The 20,055-nt window shown below is 36.5% G+C and overlaps 1 protein-coding gene across 1 annotated transcript in view; it reads left to right on the plus strand.

Moving 5' to 3' along the window:
* unc-45 (unc-45 myosin chaperone) overlaps positions 1–20,055 on the plus strand; it is a 284,174-nt gene that overhangs the window by 76,444 nt on the left and 187,675 nt on the right. The window contains exons 8-9 of the mRNA XM_090384191.1: positions 2,576–2,753; positions 12,501–12,570. Of these exons, the coding sequence (XP_090240317.1) occupies positions 2,576–2,753; positions 12,501–12,570 (248 nt within the window). The remainder of the gene's footprint in view (positions 1–2,575; positions 2,754–12,500; positions 12,571–20,055) is intronic.

Below are 20,055 nucleotides of genomic sequence, written 5' to 3' on the forward strand. Positions count from 1 at the left end.
ACAATGTAGTCAGTATGTTTTTGCTCTAAAGTCATTTATTTCCCCTGTGTATAAATTACCAGAGTAATGTGTGTCTACAATCTCTTATAACAGTTATTTACTTCATTAAATTGCATTCTTAAGTTTTATACTCATGCAGGGAAGAATTCTTTTTATTCAGAATTTGAGTTTATTCTCAACTGCTTATATACAGGAAAGAAAGAACTTTGGTATCCCTGCAATATTTTTCCACTTACTTCAGAGAAATTTTTGGTTAAAAAATTAAGAAAAAGTTTTATCTGTCTTTAATATGTCTGTCTGTCAGAGATCTAGTTATAAGTGATTAACAATTAAGTTGATAAACTTACTGGTTAATTTGCAAATCTTATCTGGCAAATTTTGTTTTCATGGTAAATTAGAAACCTGAAAAAATGTGCACACTTCCTTCCACCTAACTGTCAGTGGCAGAATAAAATGTTAAAAAACAAGATTATATGCTTTTGAATATTTAATTTCATTTGAACTATGTTATGGCAGTGAGAGAAACATTTAATGATAGAGAAAATTATGTTCCCCCCAACAAGGTGTCTAATGCTTGGGACTTAAGGTACATAATTTGCACATCCCCTACCCCATTTGGACAATTGTCCTTCATATTGCATTGTATCTTTTTTTTTTTTCTTTCTTTCTTTTTTTGTACTTAGGTCTCTTTCCTCACTACCATGCTAGTTGAAAGTGAAATACAGTGGATTCCGGTTATTTGGGCCACCAGTTAATCGGGGCAGTTGTTTATTTGGGGCAAATCTTAAAAAACAGAAACCAATCGAGAAAATAGCCAGGGTTTACTTCGTTTAATCAGGGCAGGAGACCGCAGCACTGGAGATTACTCTACAATTGTCTCCAACAGTACCACGTGGTTCAGTCGAAATTCTGGAGATCACAACCATAAAACAATAAAAATAATTAGCAGTCACCTGTATATTGGTCCTTTGATAGATTTCTCTTAGTGAAATCTATCATAAACGGAAAGTAAAATCATTGATCTTACTGAATTTGCGATAATACCGACAGCTGGAATTCTGTGGATTATTATGGTGAAATGTGTTTACACTTCCATGAAATCTTCAATCATATAAAAAAATTAATTTTCAGATCTTCTCTTCATTCGTATTTTTAAAGCTTTGTAACTTGTTACTCGGTTCTCATTTGCGCGTATTGTGTTACTTGCAATTTGTGTGTGCCATGTTCTTTGTTATTGATTGCTTATCTTTTTACTGTTTTAAATTTTAACCCCCACCCACAAATGTCAGTAAACAGAAATGTCAACTTTGTATGTACATATTATAGTATGTATTAATTATTCTGATTTTCACTTATTTTTTAATTGATAAGGTAATAAAGGGTAAATTTCTGCTTAATATAGCTTTGCTTTTATAGCCTGTGGATAATATTCCTCCTATTTTCGCTAATTAGAATTGCTGTTTAATAGAATTAAAATTCAATTCACAAACGTGATCACAATGACCGGCGCTTACTGCACATCGTATAGTGAACAGTACTTTACTATGTTGAGTTCCTTAATGTGATTTCATTGTACAGTGAACCAATTGTAAAAAAAGGGGGGGTACATTGTATTTTTAACTATTTACGTGAAACTTCGGATAATTGAGGCAGCTGCTTAATCAGGCCAAAATGCACTAGTCCCGATGTGTCCCAAATAACCGGAATGGACTGTATTTGAAAATTATTTAGTGTTGTTTTTTTTGTCTTTTTTTAGCTTCTTATTATCAGCACATTAAATTTTCTGATTTATTTAAAATTTTGTTAAGGTAAAATATTCCTTAAATGAAGAAAATTGACCAAACAGTATGACTCGATATTCAGAAACTCCCAAGAAAACTGAGGGAGAAGTTGCTTTGCTTCTTATCCCCTCTGAAGTTCTGCTGTTATGAATCTTTGTGGATTAGAGGTTAAGATGAGTGCTTTCTAATCCAAAAGTTGCAAATTTTGCAGCTGAAGTATTTTAAATTTTTTTTGTTTTTACTTTTTATTTTTATAAATTACTTTCTACTTTTGTTTCATTTTCTATTTTGTTTTCTTTGGTTATAATATTTCTAAACTAATTCATTTTAAGACCATTGCAACGTAATGGTTTTCATTATTAGACTTGCAGTTCAACACTTGGTACCTGTATCTATGTTACCCATCCTTCTTACATTACTTATTAACCCACATAGGCTGATAAGTAATTAAAGCTGAGTATAAAGGTAATACTATCATATCACCAGGTCCAAGGGGACCTAGTGATTTTTTTCTGGGGTTTCAAAATATGGAGTCATCATTTTGCTTCATTTAAAGAATATTTTATCCTTGCAAAGTTTAAAATATATCCAATATGGCATGATCGTGCTCTACATTTCGTTAGTTCCTTCATTTGAACTAAATTTGAAATGAAGGAACTCATTAGTTCCTTCATTTCTCCTTATTATTCTTTCAGCATTTTTGCTCTAATTGGAAAGCAAAAATTGTTAGATAAGATTCACAAATTAATAGAAGTCTTATTACCCAAATTTTAGTGTGCATCTCTATGTTTCAGGCATTTGGTCACTGTTGGAAGTGTCTTCTGAATTACAGGATATTAAATATGAAAGCAGTATGGAAATCACGAACAACACCCGAACTCACGTTGCTGTTGCTTTAGATCGGATATACGGCACCATGGATCATGATAAGGCAAGAGAGGAATATCGGAATAAAGTCATGGAATATGTGAAGTAAGAAAGGCAAAAAAGTTTTTATTTTACAGTGAAATGATTTCATTCACAACAAAAAATTTTTCTGTACAGTTAAATCTATAATATCTTCCTCAGTTTAGTAAGTACAGGTAGTTCCCGACTTTACGAGTTAATTCATTCCTAGCGCGCGCGCGCTTGTAAAGTGAAAACTCGTAAAACGGGATTTTATTTTCCATAGACATAATGTTAAAAACAGGGATTACGATCTCAGCAATGAAATTTAACCATAGTAATGTTAAATAAATAAAGGTCAACAAAACAATGCTTAAACAATTATTTTTTTATCCAAAGAAATGTAAACTTTAAAATCAACCAAATTATAATAATAAAGAAATTATTTATGTCATATAAATGTTAATGAATGTTTATTCTTCATCATCAACTAAATGCACACTTGTTGATGGTTCATCACTCATTGTTGTGGTAGTTGTTGGTTTGTTGGAGTCGTCACCTTCCTCAGAAATACTTCAAAGGTCATTTTTTTTTTTTTTACAAAATAGTCTTCGCTCTTCTTTATGAATTTCACAATAAAATCATGTAACATCAGTGTGGTAACTGCTTTATGTTATCTGAATTCAAGCAGACGAGATGCTTTTGTCTGCCTGAACAAACAAAATGTACGCACAGTAGTACTGTATTGTATAACTATGCACGTGGTTTTAAATGCCATATTTATGAATGTTTAGCCTTTATTTATTGCAATTATAATGTTCATATTTTTGATTTTGTTGATACTTGATACTTGGGGGGAAAAAAAACTCATAAAGTGGGAACTGCCTGTTGTAGTCTGATGATATGCTGTGAATAATAAAAAAAAAAAAGTAAACATAAAGTAAAATTTTTCAAAAATAATTTTCTTAATAATTCTTTGCCTTCCATACTGCAGTAATGCATTTAAAAGATGAAGAATTGAGAGAGCCATTAGCAGAAATATGTATATCTTCTTTCTTGGTTTATCTAACCATACCATATTCTTTTAACACATCAGTGAAGTGGAATTTCCACCACAAAAAAAAAAAAAAAAAATCATATAGAAAAATATTCTGATCCTGCTTTATTCTGAATAACGAGTCAGTAGTAATAAACTACATTTAAGTTCAGTAATTGTGGAGAGAGCCATGGTGACTCATCCAGAAGAAGACCCAATCTTAGAAATATATGTGGAAGAAGGTATGGACACCAGTCAGCCATTCTTCTCCAAAAGGCGCTTCTATAGCCAAGTGGGCAGGAGCAGCAGTGCATAGCACACGCTTCTTGATTAGACTGGGGTTCGAGCCCGTGACCACTAAATACGGAGGGTGTGGAAAGTTCAGGGAATGACCACCGCATAACCCCACGGAGCAATATGACCTTAGTTGCTAATGCTCCTAAAAACCAAATAACAAACAAACAAACAATCTTCTCCAAAAAAAAAGACAAGACAAACTGAAGCCTGAACACCATAAACCAGTCATATTAAAAAAAAAAGTCAGATACAGATTTAACTAAACACCAATAATGCATTATATTTTACAATGGAATTGTAGAGGATTTTGTAGCAGCATTAATGATTTTCAAGACTTAATTAACTGCTACTCGCTAGTTGGTTTCTGCCTACAGGAAACCTATCTGACTTCTCAAATTTCTACCACCATAAAGAACTATTCTATCTATCGACAAGATTGTAATACTTCAAATTCTGCCTGTGGAGGTTGTTGTTGTTGTTGTTGTTGTTATTTGATTTTTAGGAGCATTAGCAACTAAGGCCATATTGCTCCGGGAATATGCGGTGGCCATTTCCTGACCTTTCCACATCCTCTGTATTTGGTGGTCATGGGCTCGAACCCCGGTCTAATCAAGAAGTGTGTGCTACACACTGCTGCTCCTGCCCACCTGGCTACAGAGTTACAGATCAATTTCTCCTCTCCAGTTGCCTTGGTAAATTATTTGAAAAAATTATCCATAATCGACTAGTTTGGATCATTGAAACGCAACACCAATAATCAGCATGGCTTTTGTAAGAATAGGTCCTCCTTAGATCTCACGATCAAGGCTGAGTCTGCAATTTGCAATGCCTTTGCAAAAAATGAACATCTTGTTATGGTTTTCATAGACATAGAGAAGACATTTGACACTACCTGGCATCGTGGCATTCTCAGTGACTCTATGCTCTTGGTCTATGAGGCAACCTGCCTATATTCATCAGGAACTTCCTCCAGAATTGTTCTTTCCAAGTTCGATACCGCAACTCACTTTCTATGACATTTTTACGGGAAGGAGTGCCTCAAGGGTCTGTACTGAGTGCAACCCTTTTTGCCCTTAAAATTGATTCCATCACAAAATAACTTCCAAATACTGTTGAGACCTATCTTTGTGCGGACAATCTCTCCATTTCTTGCCACTCTCAGAATATGAGATCCATTGAATGGCAATTGCATATATCCCTGAATAAAGTCGAAAGGTGGGCAGGGCACAATGGCTATCATCTATCACAACAGAAAACTGTTGCAATCCACTTTTGTAATTAACGAAAAGTGCGTACAAATCCTGATGTCAAACTTTACCATTCCAGTGTGTACAAATTTCAGATGTCAAACTTTACCATTCCAGTGACTAACAATATAAGATTCTTGGGATTAATCCTTGACAGGAAATTAAATTTCTTTGAGCACATTAAATCTGTGTGTACTTCCTGCCTCAAAAAGCTGAACATACTAAGAGCTTTATCTGCCTTGTCTGGGGAGCAGACCATACATCTTTGTTACTCTTATATTGAACATTGATCAGATCCCATTTGGATCATGGTGCTCCAATCTACGATTCTCCCCGAAAGAGTACACTACGCTGCCTGGATCCTATACAGCATAGTACACTGCGGATTGCACTTGGTGCTTTCAGGACATCTCCAACCTATAGTTTATATATTGAAGCCCATGAGCCCCCTCTTTACCTCTACAGAAAAACATTACTACTTAAGTACACAGCTAAAATACAAAGTTGCTGTCAGCATCCTGTTGAGCCATACCTCTTTAATCCACCACTGCAAACTCTCTATAGAAATAAACCTAGTAAAATAAGACAAGCAGTATTACACTTTATCGAATTAACACAGAGTTGGAATGTTCCTATTTTAAACAGGCAAAAAGTAATGAATTACTCCCAACCACCTTGGATTCCCCTTCCTCAATTAACTTTCGATACTTATCATCACAAGTGGGGAAAGAATCGTCTACCGACACTCAATGTGAAACAACTCCATGCAAGCCATATGCAGAAATACGCTGATTTTTGCAATATATACTGATGGCTCCAAATCACATTCAGCTGTTGGAGCAGCGGCAGTATTTCCCTCTACTATTATTTCGGCTGCCCTTCTACCTGAGCATAGCAGCTTCTCTGCAGAACTTTATGCAATAAAATTAGCTTTAGATAACCTGAATCTCTACCCATCTCTAAAATACATAATATACATGGACTTTCTTAGCTCAATTACAGCAATGAAAAACTCCTCCTACAAGGTTCATCTTGTGTTGAATCAAATCAAAAGACTCCTATTACAGATTTAAGAATGTCATTAGTCAGTTACCTTTTTGCTGGATCCCAGCACATTCGAGAATGTGCTGGACTTGCTGATCAAACTTCTAAAAATTTACCAACTGTTGATTTAGCCTCTGTTCCGGTTCCAGCCTCTGACTGCAGTCACATCATACAAACAGCATGTCCCACGCAATGGAAAGAGCTATGGCACACCCAAACCAATAATAAACTCTACAAGTTGAAACACGATTCAAAGCTTTGGCACTCTAGGACCAAAACAGTGCGAAGAGAAGTAGTACTTTCGAAGACACGAATTGGACATACATATCTGACTCACCTCCATCTACTCACAGGTGAAGACCCTCCTCAGGGAACATGCTGTTCAGGAAATTTAGCAGTCAAACATATTCTGATTGACTGCCCTCACTGAGAAATCTTATGAGAGCCAATGATATTGCAACATATTATTGGGACTATATGATAAATTCTAAACTATCTCTGTAAACAAAATCAAGTGGTTATGCCTAAATTTTGTTTTTAGCATTTTCCTGATAGGTGCATTACACACACACACACACACACACACACACACACACACACACACACACACACACACACACACACACACACACACACACACACACACTCAGACAAATTGGGATATTGCTCCTCAGTATGTGACTATATTTCATGATTGCTATCGATCCAAAATTTATTCTTCTTTTGACTTCCAGCCATTTATCATTATTACAGCTAATGACCTATCCAAGATAAGTATATGAATCCACCTCTTCAATTTCTGCTCCTTCAATGATTATGTCCCTTTCTGTGGCATACTTATACTTGTTCATCAGTGCTTTTGTTATAAACATATTTATCTTTAGTCTGAAATCCTTACTAACTCTGCATAACTCATTAAGATTTTCCTCCAATTCTTTGGCATGGCTTATGATCACAATGTCATCTGCAAATTGTAAATGGTTTAGGTATTCTCCATTCACGTTGACTCCTTTCTATGACCAGTCCAATCTTCTGAATGCTTCCTCAAGGGCGGCAGTAAACAGCTTTGGAGATATTGTGTGTCCTTGTTGAACTCCTTTCTCAATTTTAAATTTGCTACTGTCTTTGTCAAGTCTAATAAAGGAGGTACTTCTCATATATTTTCTTCAAAATCATGATGTATGGGATGTCTGTGCGTTGGCTTTCCAATATCTCTGTAAACAAAATCAAGTGGCTATGCCTAAATTTTGTTTTTAGCATTTTCCTGTGAATAGGTCCATTATAGCCACAGCAGCTTATGTGTCATTAAAACTCCATAACACACACACACACACACACACACACACACACACACACACACACACACACACACACACACACACACACTGCCCAAAACATTGTCTTATGCTGTATGGAGTCGAAAGCCTTTTCATAATCCACAAATGCTAGGCATAATAGTGTTTTATATTAATTTGCGCTCTGTGTTAGTTGCGATATTATGTGAAGGTGATCCATAGTTGAGAATCCTGTCCTAAAGTCAGCTTGCTCTTTCAATTGATTCTCATTGAGTATTCTTTCTAATCTGTAGAAAGAACAACTTGTAGATGTGGCATAACAAGCTAATTGGTCTATAATTTCAATTCCTGCCTTTCTTATGCAGCAAAATTATGATTGCATTATTCCATTCCTTAGGTGTCACACCTTTCCTAATGTATTTTATGAAGAGTCTTGCCAGCTTCTGTGTCATGTCTCTTCCTCCTAATTTTAGCAACTCTACAGTAACTTCATCTTCACTTGGGGCTCTTTGATTCTTCATTTTCTTCAATTCATGGCCTACCTCATCAGGAAGGATATTGAGTATGTCGTATGTGTTTCTAATTTGTGATCTATCTTTCCCACTACTAGCATCATTCCCTTGCTTCTTATATAATACCTTGTCATTTATAAGAACACCATCCATTCTTCAGATTCAGTATCATTTATCTTTCTGTATTACTGATCATGACTGCTGATTTAAGTCCTTTGTCCTTAAATTTAAGTCCTCAATTCTTGTTCTACTTTTCTTGTGTTAAATCTTATGTCATTTCTGATATTTTTAATGGCTTTGCATAACTCAGCATACTCAATTTTGTCCTTGTAAGTTTATTTGTTTTCTTTGGTTCATCATGACAAGTGTTTCTTGACTAATTTTTTCTTCTTTGGATTTCATTTTACCTATAGGTTTCTTGGGCTTTATCACTTTCAGAAAGTTTTAATATTCCTCATCGATATCTTGGTCCTGAGCAGTCTGCAGAAGCTCAAGCTTGTTCTTAAGTTCTGGTACATACTGCTCTTTCTCCTCTTCTGTTATCTCAAAGACCATTTTATTATTTACTGGAGTCAGTTTTTTTCTTTCTTTTCTTACATCTATATCAAGTGTGCATCTTATCATTCTGTGATTGCTTCCAACATTTACCTTGTTCAGGACGGTAACATCATTCACAATATATCTTCTTTTAGTGAGGATGAAGTTGATTTCATTAGTTGTTCATTAGTCAAACATCAAGCAAGACATTAAAAAACTGTGTAGCCAATTTTTATCTAAACAGGCTCATTGTTGAAATTTGCCAAATCTCTATTAATTTGGATGATTAGCATCCATTTCTAACATTTTGTGCTGTTCAGGTTTTTTTTTATTTTATTTACAGTGTAATAGTGAACTTATCAAAAGACATTTATTAGGCACCTAATTTCTTCACAAGCTTTGCACCTAGCACGCACACACACACACACACACACACACACACACACATCCTCCTTGGCTAGATCATGTCCTATTCTAGAAAGGTCTTCAAACATTTCACATTTTGCACATTCATGGTGACTCCATTTACATAAAGTTAATTTGATTACAAATTTCTTACTTGTTAATATTTAGCCTTTAGTAATTATATATCTAATAGATCCTTAGTTAGTCAACAGATAGCTTTTAGTAAACATCAGGTAAAGATTAATTTTAGCAGTTTAAATAATTTTTAAATCAGTTAATAATATTATATTTAATAGAATTAAATAAAATTAAACTTAAGTAGATACCTATGAGTATTTACATTCTTGTTATGCTGTCCTTATGTCACCATCAGCCTTGCATACCAAGACTGGTATGTGAGGCTGATGGTGTGTTTATATGTTCTATATGTACTCTGAAACTAAAAATTTTTTGAATCAAAACTTAGGTTAAGGTGGGTCCAATCATAGTTTGTACCTGAGGGTGAGGATATTCAGAGAGAGAGAGAATAGGGGTTTGGCTGTTGTAGGAATAACATCTGTTTGGCAGCTAATCATTGTGAGCATCATAATTGTGTGGGTAGATTCAAGATTACATTAGGAGGGGAGGATGGGGTTGATTAAATTATGTGCAGATGCCAGTATTTCAAAGACAGCCAACCATGACCGGGTGAAACGACCAGCCAAAGGTCACGCATAGGACAGCCACATGTGGTCAATGCCCATGGTTAGTGTTGTGTGTCTTGTCTCATAACACAGTGTAGTGGCCCAGCTAACCACTCAATACAACCTAGGTATAGCAAGACCAATATCTACATGGACTGTGCACTGGACATTAGCTTATATAGGCTGTGATAGTTGATGGCTGTCATGAGTACTTATGCTCACTGCAAGACACAAGAAAACTGAACCTTGAATGGGAATGTCAGCACAAACACTCGACCACTGACATATGGAAATCTGTTGCCTAGTCTGATGAATCCTGTTTCCAACTCTATCATGCTGATGGGTGTATCCACATTTGCAGAAAGGAACATGAAGCCATGGAACTTTGATGTTCTGTCTCTGAGCCATAGGCAATGGTTCTGTGGCTTGGAGACTGTTTCTGTGGCATGTCCTGGATCCTCTGATCACCATTAATGAATGGCTCAATGGGAGTGCCTACCTTTCTATCATCATTGACCAAGTACATCCCTTCATGATGACAGTATATCCAGACAACTCCGGTGTCTATCAACAAGACATGCTGAAAAGCCCAGCAGATTGCCAACTGGTTTCAGGAACATGACAATAAATTCTCTACCTTGCCATCACTGCCCAACTCACCCAATTTCAATATTATTTTTTGTTTGGGACGTACAGGTAAAGGACATTTGATGCCGTGATCATCTACATGATAATGTGTGGGCATTACTGGCCACGTGCAATGCATGGATAGCACTACCACAGCAGAATACCCTGCAATACCTTTGGAGTCCATGCCAGGATGTGTACTGGTTGTATTACAGGCAAAAAGTGGCCTCATGAGCTTTTAGGCAAGTATTGTTAATGTAAAGCCATCTCAGTATATAAGCTTGCTTTCTCATATCATTTGTCACTATTAATACCAATACCTCAACATAATATTTACTTAACTTTTTTGTAATATATTTTACTTATTTCCTTCTAGATTTTAATAAAATTGAAATGCAACAAATATTTAAAGCTCTAGGATTGAAATTTAATAAATTAAACAAGTAGCAACACAAAACTCTGATCATAGTATGCTCTCAACACTTTCATATTGTATTTATTTCTTCCTCGATTTTAATAACAGTTTCAATATAACCAAAAATATAAATTATTAGCCAGATTGTGATTAATAGTTACTCTTCAGATATGGCTAACATAAGAAGGGGATTTCCTTGAGCATTGTTACTGGGACCACTGTTGTATTTGATTTTTTTAAATGATCAATTAATGGGTATAGGATGTGCTATCAAAATTTGAAGATGATATTAAGGTTGTTAGAGTCATTAGTGATCATGCCAAGCAGGGCTTCTTCAGGACAACTTAGCTAGGACAACTTAGCTTCAGGGATGGTCAGAAAAGTGCCACTGATGTCTTAATGCAAAAAAAAAACAGTCTTACACTTGAGGAATAGCAACCCAAAATAACTTATAAACTTGGTGTGATTGAACTAAAAACAGTAGAGGAAGAAAGGGATTTGGAAGTTACGATATGGTTTGATATGAAAGTGCCGACAGTCAGCAAGGAAGACTCGTGATATTCTACTGATTATTTATTGAACAATAGCCTGTATAGGTAAGGAGGTCATAATCTCACTATATAAGGCATTTGTAATACCACACTTGGAATAGTGTTCCATTTGTGGAGTTCATGCCTAAAAAAAAACATCCAGCTTCTTGAATGGGCCCAGACATGGGCAATGTACCTGGTGAGATCGGCAAAGGGTATCCATATGAGGAATGTCTTCAAATATGTGGGCAGCAGAGCTTGGTAAGTAGGCACCTTAGAGGAGACTTGAAGTGGCATATTACAGTATCAAGGCAACTTGTGGAAATGATGTTGGTTCTATGACAATAGGTTTTCCTGTTCAGCTTAAACTTTTCAGCTCAAAAAACACAAAAGAATGAGTAGTAGTTCTGAGCTCTTCATTATGTCTATCTTTTATGCATTCATGCAGATCAAATATGCTTCAGGTTATTGCACTACACGCAATGATGAGATGCCACCACTTTCTGCTGAAAACTGGTGCCTGCAAAACTCAGAAAATAAATTGTTTCTGTAAGAAAGTTTGCTGTTGAAGTAATGTGTGTTATTGAAAGATACCAAGAAAATAACTGAGGTATCAGGTTCTGGAAGTACAAAAATAGTAGCCCATGCAAGAAGGCATACTCATTACCACAGTGAAAACATGCACTCCCTAATATTATTGCCACCATAAAAATCTTATCCACTTCAGATGGTTATTGTATTATGCAAATATAACATAGCCTGTGTTTTTCAGATTATAAAATAGAAACAGTGTATCTTATATTTAGATTTTCAGTGTTTTAATAATTTAACTGTAGCTGCTAATCCTTTTTGTTTCAGCAAAGTTAAAGTTAAATCAAAGCATGAGTTTATTCCTAATTGAAGTATGGGAGGCTGTTATTATAAGTTACTTATTTATTAGAAATAGGAAAGAAATAACATTTTAAAATTTTTGTGTTTTTTAATATGGAAATTTTGATGAGTTTTGCTTTTGTTAAGTTATTGATACTAATAAACCATATTAACCTAATAAACGAGAGGTATTAGAACCTATAGTACTAAGTACTATAGGTTCTAATACGTCTCGTGTTTGGGGGTTCACATAAAAAAAAAAAAAAAAAAAAAATATATATAGTACTGTGTGAAAATTCTGAGATTAAAATTGCCTTTTGTTTGATGTATTTTCAGTGAAAAATTGCGTGGTCTAGATATTGAAAACAAAATAAGGGTAACATCTGCTATTACAACACTTTTGCAAGTGAGTTACTTTTGCAAATATTTATACATTACTGAAAATAAGATATAAGTTATATGTATTGAATTATACATTATATTGATTACACAGACCTAATAGTAAGTAGCACCTCCTGTAGTCCTCAGAACAGCCTCAAGGCATTGGAACATGGACTCTGCAAGTTGTTGAAGTCATTGCATGAGGTGGTAGACTCTGTTACATTCAGTTACATCCCACAGTTTCCTCAGATTGGATCCCTTCTGTGAACAGCCCATCTCATCCCATAGATATGTTTTTTTTTTCCTGGTAATAGTTTGATTTTTTTTTACTATTATAAATATAATTTTTTGTAAGTTTCTTTTATTAATATTTAGTAAATTTTACAATGGTTGTTACAAGATCTGCCTTGAACACTTCATCAGAGGATACCATGACTCATATGGAAATAGCAGATGGCGATTTCCATGTGAGTCATGATTTTATCCTTTGCAGAACCTGTGGCATGTATTCCAAGGTTGACCTAGTGGATAATCCTAGCTCACCTGGAGATTCTTTTCTTTGTCACCGTTGTAAGAAGTGTACTGATATTAAGTTAAAATTTTATGCATTGCTAGAACAATTTAAATCACTGAAAAAACTGGTGCTTGCCCTCGAGAATAACTCTAGTAACCTACCAAGTGATGCACTCCCAATTCAGGCCCCAGAACAGAATGACAAAGTGCAAACTACTTTGGTTCAGAAGGACTTAGTTCTATTAGGAGACTCCATTGTCAGGGAAATGGGAAATATTTTTTGTAATAAGGATAGAATGGACTAGAACCAGGGTATGTCCAACTATTAATGATGTCACCAACAGGCTGTCATTGGAACATGGACTCTGTGAGTTATTGAAGTCATTGCATGAGGAGGAGGTAGACTCAGTTACAGTTTTAAGGGGGGTAAAGAGAATATTATTATTCATGTGGGGGACTAATGACATTAAGCATACATAATCTGACGATTTGTTAGACAAATATAGGACCACGTTGAAGAAATTCCGTGAGTCACAATGTAAATGTGTCTGCAATTCTGTCCGGGCACGATAGGAGGGATTATATGCTGAAAGCCTTGTGGATTCACTCAAGACTTGAAGGACTCTACAAGGCTTTTGGGAGGAAATTTCTATCAGCTTGGCCCGCACTTGTGGTAGAAGGAATCTGTTTTGTAGAGATGGGACACATTTAAACAAAGGTGGTGCAACAGTTTTTGCCAGTATTATTGAGAATACCTTAAAGGATCAGGGAAACTGCTAGTTTGGAGGGACAAGAGTAATATAGAAATGCGTTTACCTGATAATATTGGTCAAAGTAATGCTTGCACATACCTCAAGAGTTCTTGTTTATTACCACAAAGAACATATTAGTAAAATGTTCTGAGGGCAGAAATGTTTCAAATGAGTGAGTAGCTAATCTCAGAGAAGCAATCTTAAATAACTTTAAGGGGTGTGTCAGGGTAGTTAATTATACAAGAACACTAAGTCTTAAATGTTTATACAGTAATGTCAGAAGTGTCATCAATAAAATGATTGAGTTTAGACTGCTGGTTAGGACAAGTAACGGTGACATAATAGGGCTTATGGAAACATGATGCAACGGAAACAATTTGGGATGATGAGTTTCAGTACGGTATGTATAATGTATTTAGGAAGGATAGGGAAGATAGAAAGGGGAGGTAGGGTAAGCTTCTTATCAAAAGCAGCCTGAGTGCTATGAAAGCTTTCCTGGATTCAGCCATTTCAGACATTTAGACTTCTACAGGGATGGGATACACTTAAATAGAAGGAATGCAAGAATATTTTGCTGATGTTATCGAGGCAATGTTAGGTGGGTCGGAAAACTGCTAGCTTGGGGGGATTCACAGACTAATAGATAAACAGTAGCCGCAGGCAGAGGTGGAAATGATTCTTGCACTGCTTCTGTTGGAATGAGCAGCAGCCTGGAAAGCCAGTTGCTAGGGATTTCGGGAACTGCTGAGAGTCATGAAACAAGTAAATACATGGGCTGTGTTAGAGTAGCTAAGAGTAAGAACAGGTGCATGTATACTTGCATGTACACCAATGCTAGGAGTATAGTAAATAAATTTAATGAATTTGAAGTGCTGGTTAAGACATCCAAAGCAGATATTGTTGGAATATCAGAGACGTGGTATCACTCAGATATAAGGGATGCAGAATTGGAATTTAGGGAGTACAATGTGTACAGAAAGGATAGACAGGATAGGAAGGGAGGAGGGGGTTATGCTGTTAGGTAAGAAACACATAAAATCTAAGGAAGTGCATCCAGTTGATGTGGGGGAACAGTGAAATGCTGAGTCAGTTTGGTGTGACATAAGCACTGGGAAAGCAAAAATGAGGGTAGAAGTTTATAGGCCTAATGAGTACAATGAACAATTATACAAAAAAAATAGAGTGGGCCAGTAAATCAGAGTGTCTTATAATGGGGAATTTTAACTTCCCAGATATAGACTGGAACTTGTGGATTGGTCACTCACACTACGAAGGCTTTTGTGGATTTATTGGATGATTGTTTTCTGCTGCAGCATGTTAGGGAGGCAACAAGAGGGAGTAACGCTCTTGATCTGATTATCAGCAGTGATTATTCATGCATTAAGAATTTACAGATAAAGGAACCACTAGGTGCCAGTGATCACGTTGTATTGATGTAGGATTTACTTAAAGTTGTAACTATCATCAGGGGTAAAGGAAAGGGATTTTGCTTTTGTAAAGGCCACTACAGTGGTCTCAGAGATTTTTTTGGTTCTATACAGTGGGACCAACGGATGATGTTACCAACAGCAATTTCTAAATGGGAAGCATTCAATGAAGTAATTTTGGAAGCTACTAGGCTTTTTTTGGAATCTACTAAACTTCCAACTAAGAAATACTGCTCTAGGTTTAGGCCCAAATGGATGTCAGATGAACTAATGAGACTTGTGGCTTAGAAAAAAAATGCATGGGATGCACATAAATTGTCAGGCGACACAGAAGCCTATGGTAGATACAAGCTAATCTGTAATCAAGTCACAAAGGAGGTTAGGCAAGCGAAGGAAGATTATGAAAAATCTTTGGCAAAGAATGCAAAGAAAAACAGCAAAGACTTCTTTACTTATATAAACTCTAAAAGGACGGGGATGAATCAGATTAGTCCACTTGATATCAATGGTTTGACTGTAAATGATTATTCTCCGATAGCTGCCAAACTAAATGAGTATTTTGCATCTACATTCACAAATGAGGAGTTATTCAAGGAGGAGATGGCCAGATGTTTATCAAATTCTAACAGGGAGTTAAATGATTTTATAATAACTGAGAGCAAAGTGGAGGAGAAACTGTTGAACATAAGAAGTTAAACATAAGAAAGGCATCTGGTGTATATGGCATCTATCCAGTTATATTAAAGAAGGTGGCAAAGGAAGTAAGTAAACCCTTAGCCATAATTATGAGAGCATCCTTGGACTTGGGAGAAGTCCCCACGGACTGGAGATGTGAAAATGTATCTCCAATTCACAAAGGGTAACAAGAGTAATTACAGACCTGTTAGTTTGAATTCTGTTCCAGGGAAAATAATGGAGTCACTGGTTAAAGAAGCATTGCAGGATCATCTAAACAAGATAGCAGTAATAACTCAGACACAGCATGGGTTTTTCAAGAGAAAGTCTTGTCTGACCAAATTGATTGAATACTATGATGTGGTAACAAAGAAACTGGATGCAAAAAATTAATTTTGATATCATGTACTTAGATTTCAGGGAAGCTTTTGATACTGTTTCACATGGAAGACTACTGTACAAATTGGAGCGGATGGCATTAAGGGCAATTGTTGCAATGGATAAAGGGATGGTTGAGTGGGAGATGGTAGGGAGTGGTAATCAATGTACAATGTTTTATGTGGACTAATGTTATTAGTGGAGTACTCCAGACCTCCATAGCCTGGGGTACTCCACTAATAACATTATGGGGGAGTGGAAGTGCAGTAGTACACGATCTTTTAGTAGACCGGGTCTCAAGCCCATGACTGCTAAATACGGCTGATCTGCCAAACTGCACTGGACCAGCATGGCAGATTATGGTCCATTTCCATCAGCATAATTGTTGAGGAGGCTTCCATCCTGCAGTGGGTTGATAATGGCTGCAGTTTACCTTTTTTTATCCCAGAGTTCGGTGCTGAGCCCATTGTTGTTTTTTGTATTTATTAATGATATTGATGTAGGTATATCAAGCTTAATATCAAAGTCTGCAAATGATACAAAGGTTGGCAGGGTTGTTAATAACAGTAATGACAGTATGCTGCTGCAACAGGATCTCGAAAAGTTGGGTAGATGGGCTGAGAAGTGGCAACTGAAGTTTAACATTGGCAAATGCAAAGTACTGCATATGGGTAGCAGTAACCCCAGAGAAATGTACTGAGTGTACATTTGTACTACCCTGAGTGTAATGCCAACTGGGTGGCATTACACTCAGGGTAGTAGAGAATGAAAGAAACCTGGGGGTAATTGTGTAGTCAGATATGAAGTTTTCTGAGCAGCGCAGACAGGTTGCCAGAGTAGGTCATGGAGTCTTGTCAATGATATTCAAGAATTTTTCATGCAGGGATAAGGAGGTAATTATCCCCTTGTATAAGGCAATGGTCAGGCCACATCTTGAGTACTGCGTACTGGTCTGGAGGCCTCATATTAGGAAGGATGTATAGTTGCTAGAACGAGTACAGAGAAAGGCAACAAGACTGGTGTTGGGAACAAAGGGGTACTCTTATGAAGAAAGGCTTAAGTTTTGCAAATTACAGCTTCTGGAGTTAGACACCTGTGAGGCAATCTGATTGAGCTGTATAAGGCCTTGAATGGATTGAGCAGGTTCAATGCTGATGGGATTTTTCCTCTTGCTCAGATTACAAACTTGAGGGAGCATAGATTCAAACTGAGGAAAGACAGTTGTAGAATAGATGTGCAGAAGTTTATGACTTTAGCCAATGGGTAGTGGATTGCTGGAACAAACTTCCATCTGTTCTTGTGGAAGTTGATAACTTAAATAAATTCAAGGCAGAACTAGACAAACATTTGGAATGAATGGATCAGTGAAATGTGAAGGGGGTTTTTTTTGGGCTTATGCTGTATAAGTTTTCTTTCTTGCATCATATGCCTCTGCTAATTTTGCATGATTGTATAGAATCTGTAAGGTGTTAAATAGTTGGAAGCAAAGGTATAATGAGAGTGGGAGTAATCTACAGGCCAAGTTATTGTGAAGATTATGATGATAGCCTCTACATGCAAATGGAATGAGCAAGTATGCATCAATGTCTTATTATGGGTGATTTTAATTTGCCTCTAATTGATTGGAGCAAATGGGAAGGAAACTCCATATGGGGACAAAATTTTTAAATCAACATGTCAAGGAAAGTACTAGGGAAAGGAATATTATAAACCTCATCATCACCCATGAACCAGATGACATATTAGGGCTGGCATTACAGAAACCAGTAGAAGGAAGTTTCACAGGGTTCTATGGTGGACGATGAAGAGAGAGGATGGCAGTAGTTAAAGGCAAAGAAACAGGTTATGATTTCAGGAAAGGAAATTACAATGGCTCAAGACATTACATGGCCTCTATTAACTGGGGAAATATCTCACAGAGAGTGAATACAATTGAATTATGGTATATCTTTAAAACATTAATCACAGAAGCCTTGAATGCTTATATACCATTAAAAAAATACTCCTTGAGGAGGATTGCACGTTGGATGAATAAGGAAGTTACCAGTTTACTTGAGCAGAAAAAGACAGCATGGAAAGGTTACAGAGCAATAAAAAGTACTGAAGCCTATAACAACTACAAATTGATCTGTAATAGTGCCACAGAAAAGGTTAGGCTGGTAAAGGCAGATTATGAGAAATCTCTGGCAAAAAGAGCAGAGAGTGGGGATAAGGAATTCTTCACATATATAAATGCAAAGAAGAGAAGGAGAAACCAGATCAGACCCTTACATAATGGGCATGAGATAGTATTAGATACTCCAGCTGAAGTTGCAGATGAACTCAACAGTTACTTTGCATCAATATTTACAGAAGAAAAATCCTTTGTGTCAATGTGAAATTATGGGAGTGAAGTTGAAAAAAATGTAATTAATGATGTTGAAATTTTACATGTTTATTTGGTGAAAAAACTTTCGAGCCTACAGGCCAGTAGGCTCCTAAGATTGATGCCATATACCCTATAATATTAAGGGATGCAGCAAGTGAGTGCATTGAACCATGGAGGCTATTATGAGAGCTTCATTGAACGGGAGTGATTCCGTTGAAATGGAAAAGTGCCATTGTATCTCCAAAACATAAGGGTGGTTCTAAGAGTGAAGTGGGAAATTACTGGCAAGTCAGTCAAACTTCAGTAGTAGGGAAAATCGTGGAGACGATCAAGGGTGGAATTCAAGATCATTTAGATAGAAATGGAATTCTGAAGGATACTCAGCATGGTTTTGTAAAGGGACAATCGTGTTTAACTAACCTGGTTAGCTAATTTGACAGGGTCACTCAAAATCTGGATTTAGGGAATAATTTCAACATTGTTTATTTGGATTTCGGCAAAGCATTTGATTCACTCCCGGATGAGTGGTTACTTTACAAGTTGGAACAGGTTGGAATCACAAGGAAAATCCTTAGATGGATAGCTGGATGGCTTCAGGGTAGGAGGCAGAGGGTTGTGATAAATGGTTATTCCTCAGATTGAGTTCATAGAAGAAGTGGGGTTCCCTAAGGATCAGTATTAGGACCACTGTTGTTTTTGATTTTGCAGATAATGTAAAGATTGGTAGAGTAGTTAATGACCACTGCCAAGCAGAACTTCTTCAAAGTGACCTAGATAGACTCAGGGATGGTCAGAGAAATGGCAGCTATGCTTTAATCCAGCAAAGTGTAAGGTATTGCACCTGGGGAACAGTAAACCCAAAATAACTTATACACTTGGTGGAGTTGAACCAAAGCCGGTAGTGAAGGAAAGGGACTTTGGTGTCAGACATGATGTTCTCCTAGCATTTGTAGATAGGTTACAAGGAAGGCCGATGGTGTCCTGTCAATAATTTATCAAATGACTGCTAGTAGAAATAAGGACATCATAATCCCATTATATAATGCTATTGTTAGACCACACTTGGAATACTGTGTTCAAGTATGGAGACTGTATCTAAAGAAAGACATTGTACTTCTTGAAAGGGGCGAAAATCATTGTTCTTCTTGAAAGGGCCCAAAGACAGGTAACTCACCTGATGAGATTGTCGAAATAGAAATAAGGACATCATAATCCCATTGTATAAGGCTATTGTTAGACCACACTTGGAATATTGTGTTCAAGTATGAAGACTGTATCTAAAGAAAGACATTGTGCTTCTTGAAAGGGGCGAAAATCATTGTTCTTCTTGAAAGGGTCCAAAGACAGGTAACTCACCTGATGAGATTGTCGAAAGGGTGTCCATATTAGGAAAGACT

This window comes from Mastigoproctus giganteus, chromosome 11 (assembly GCF_048544385.1).
Source record: "Mastigoproctus giganteus isolate SK-2022 chromosome 11, ASM4854438v1, whole genome shotgun sequence".
NCBI classification, from domain to species: Eukaryota; Metazoa; Arthropoda; class Arachnida; order Uropygi; family Thelyphonidae; genus Mastigoproctus; species Mastigoproctus giganteus.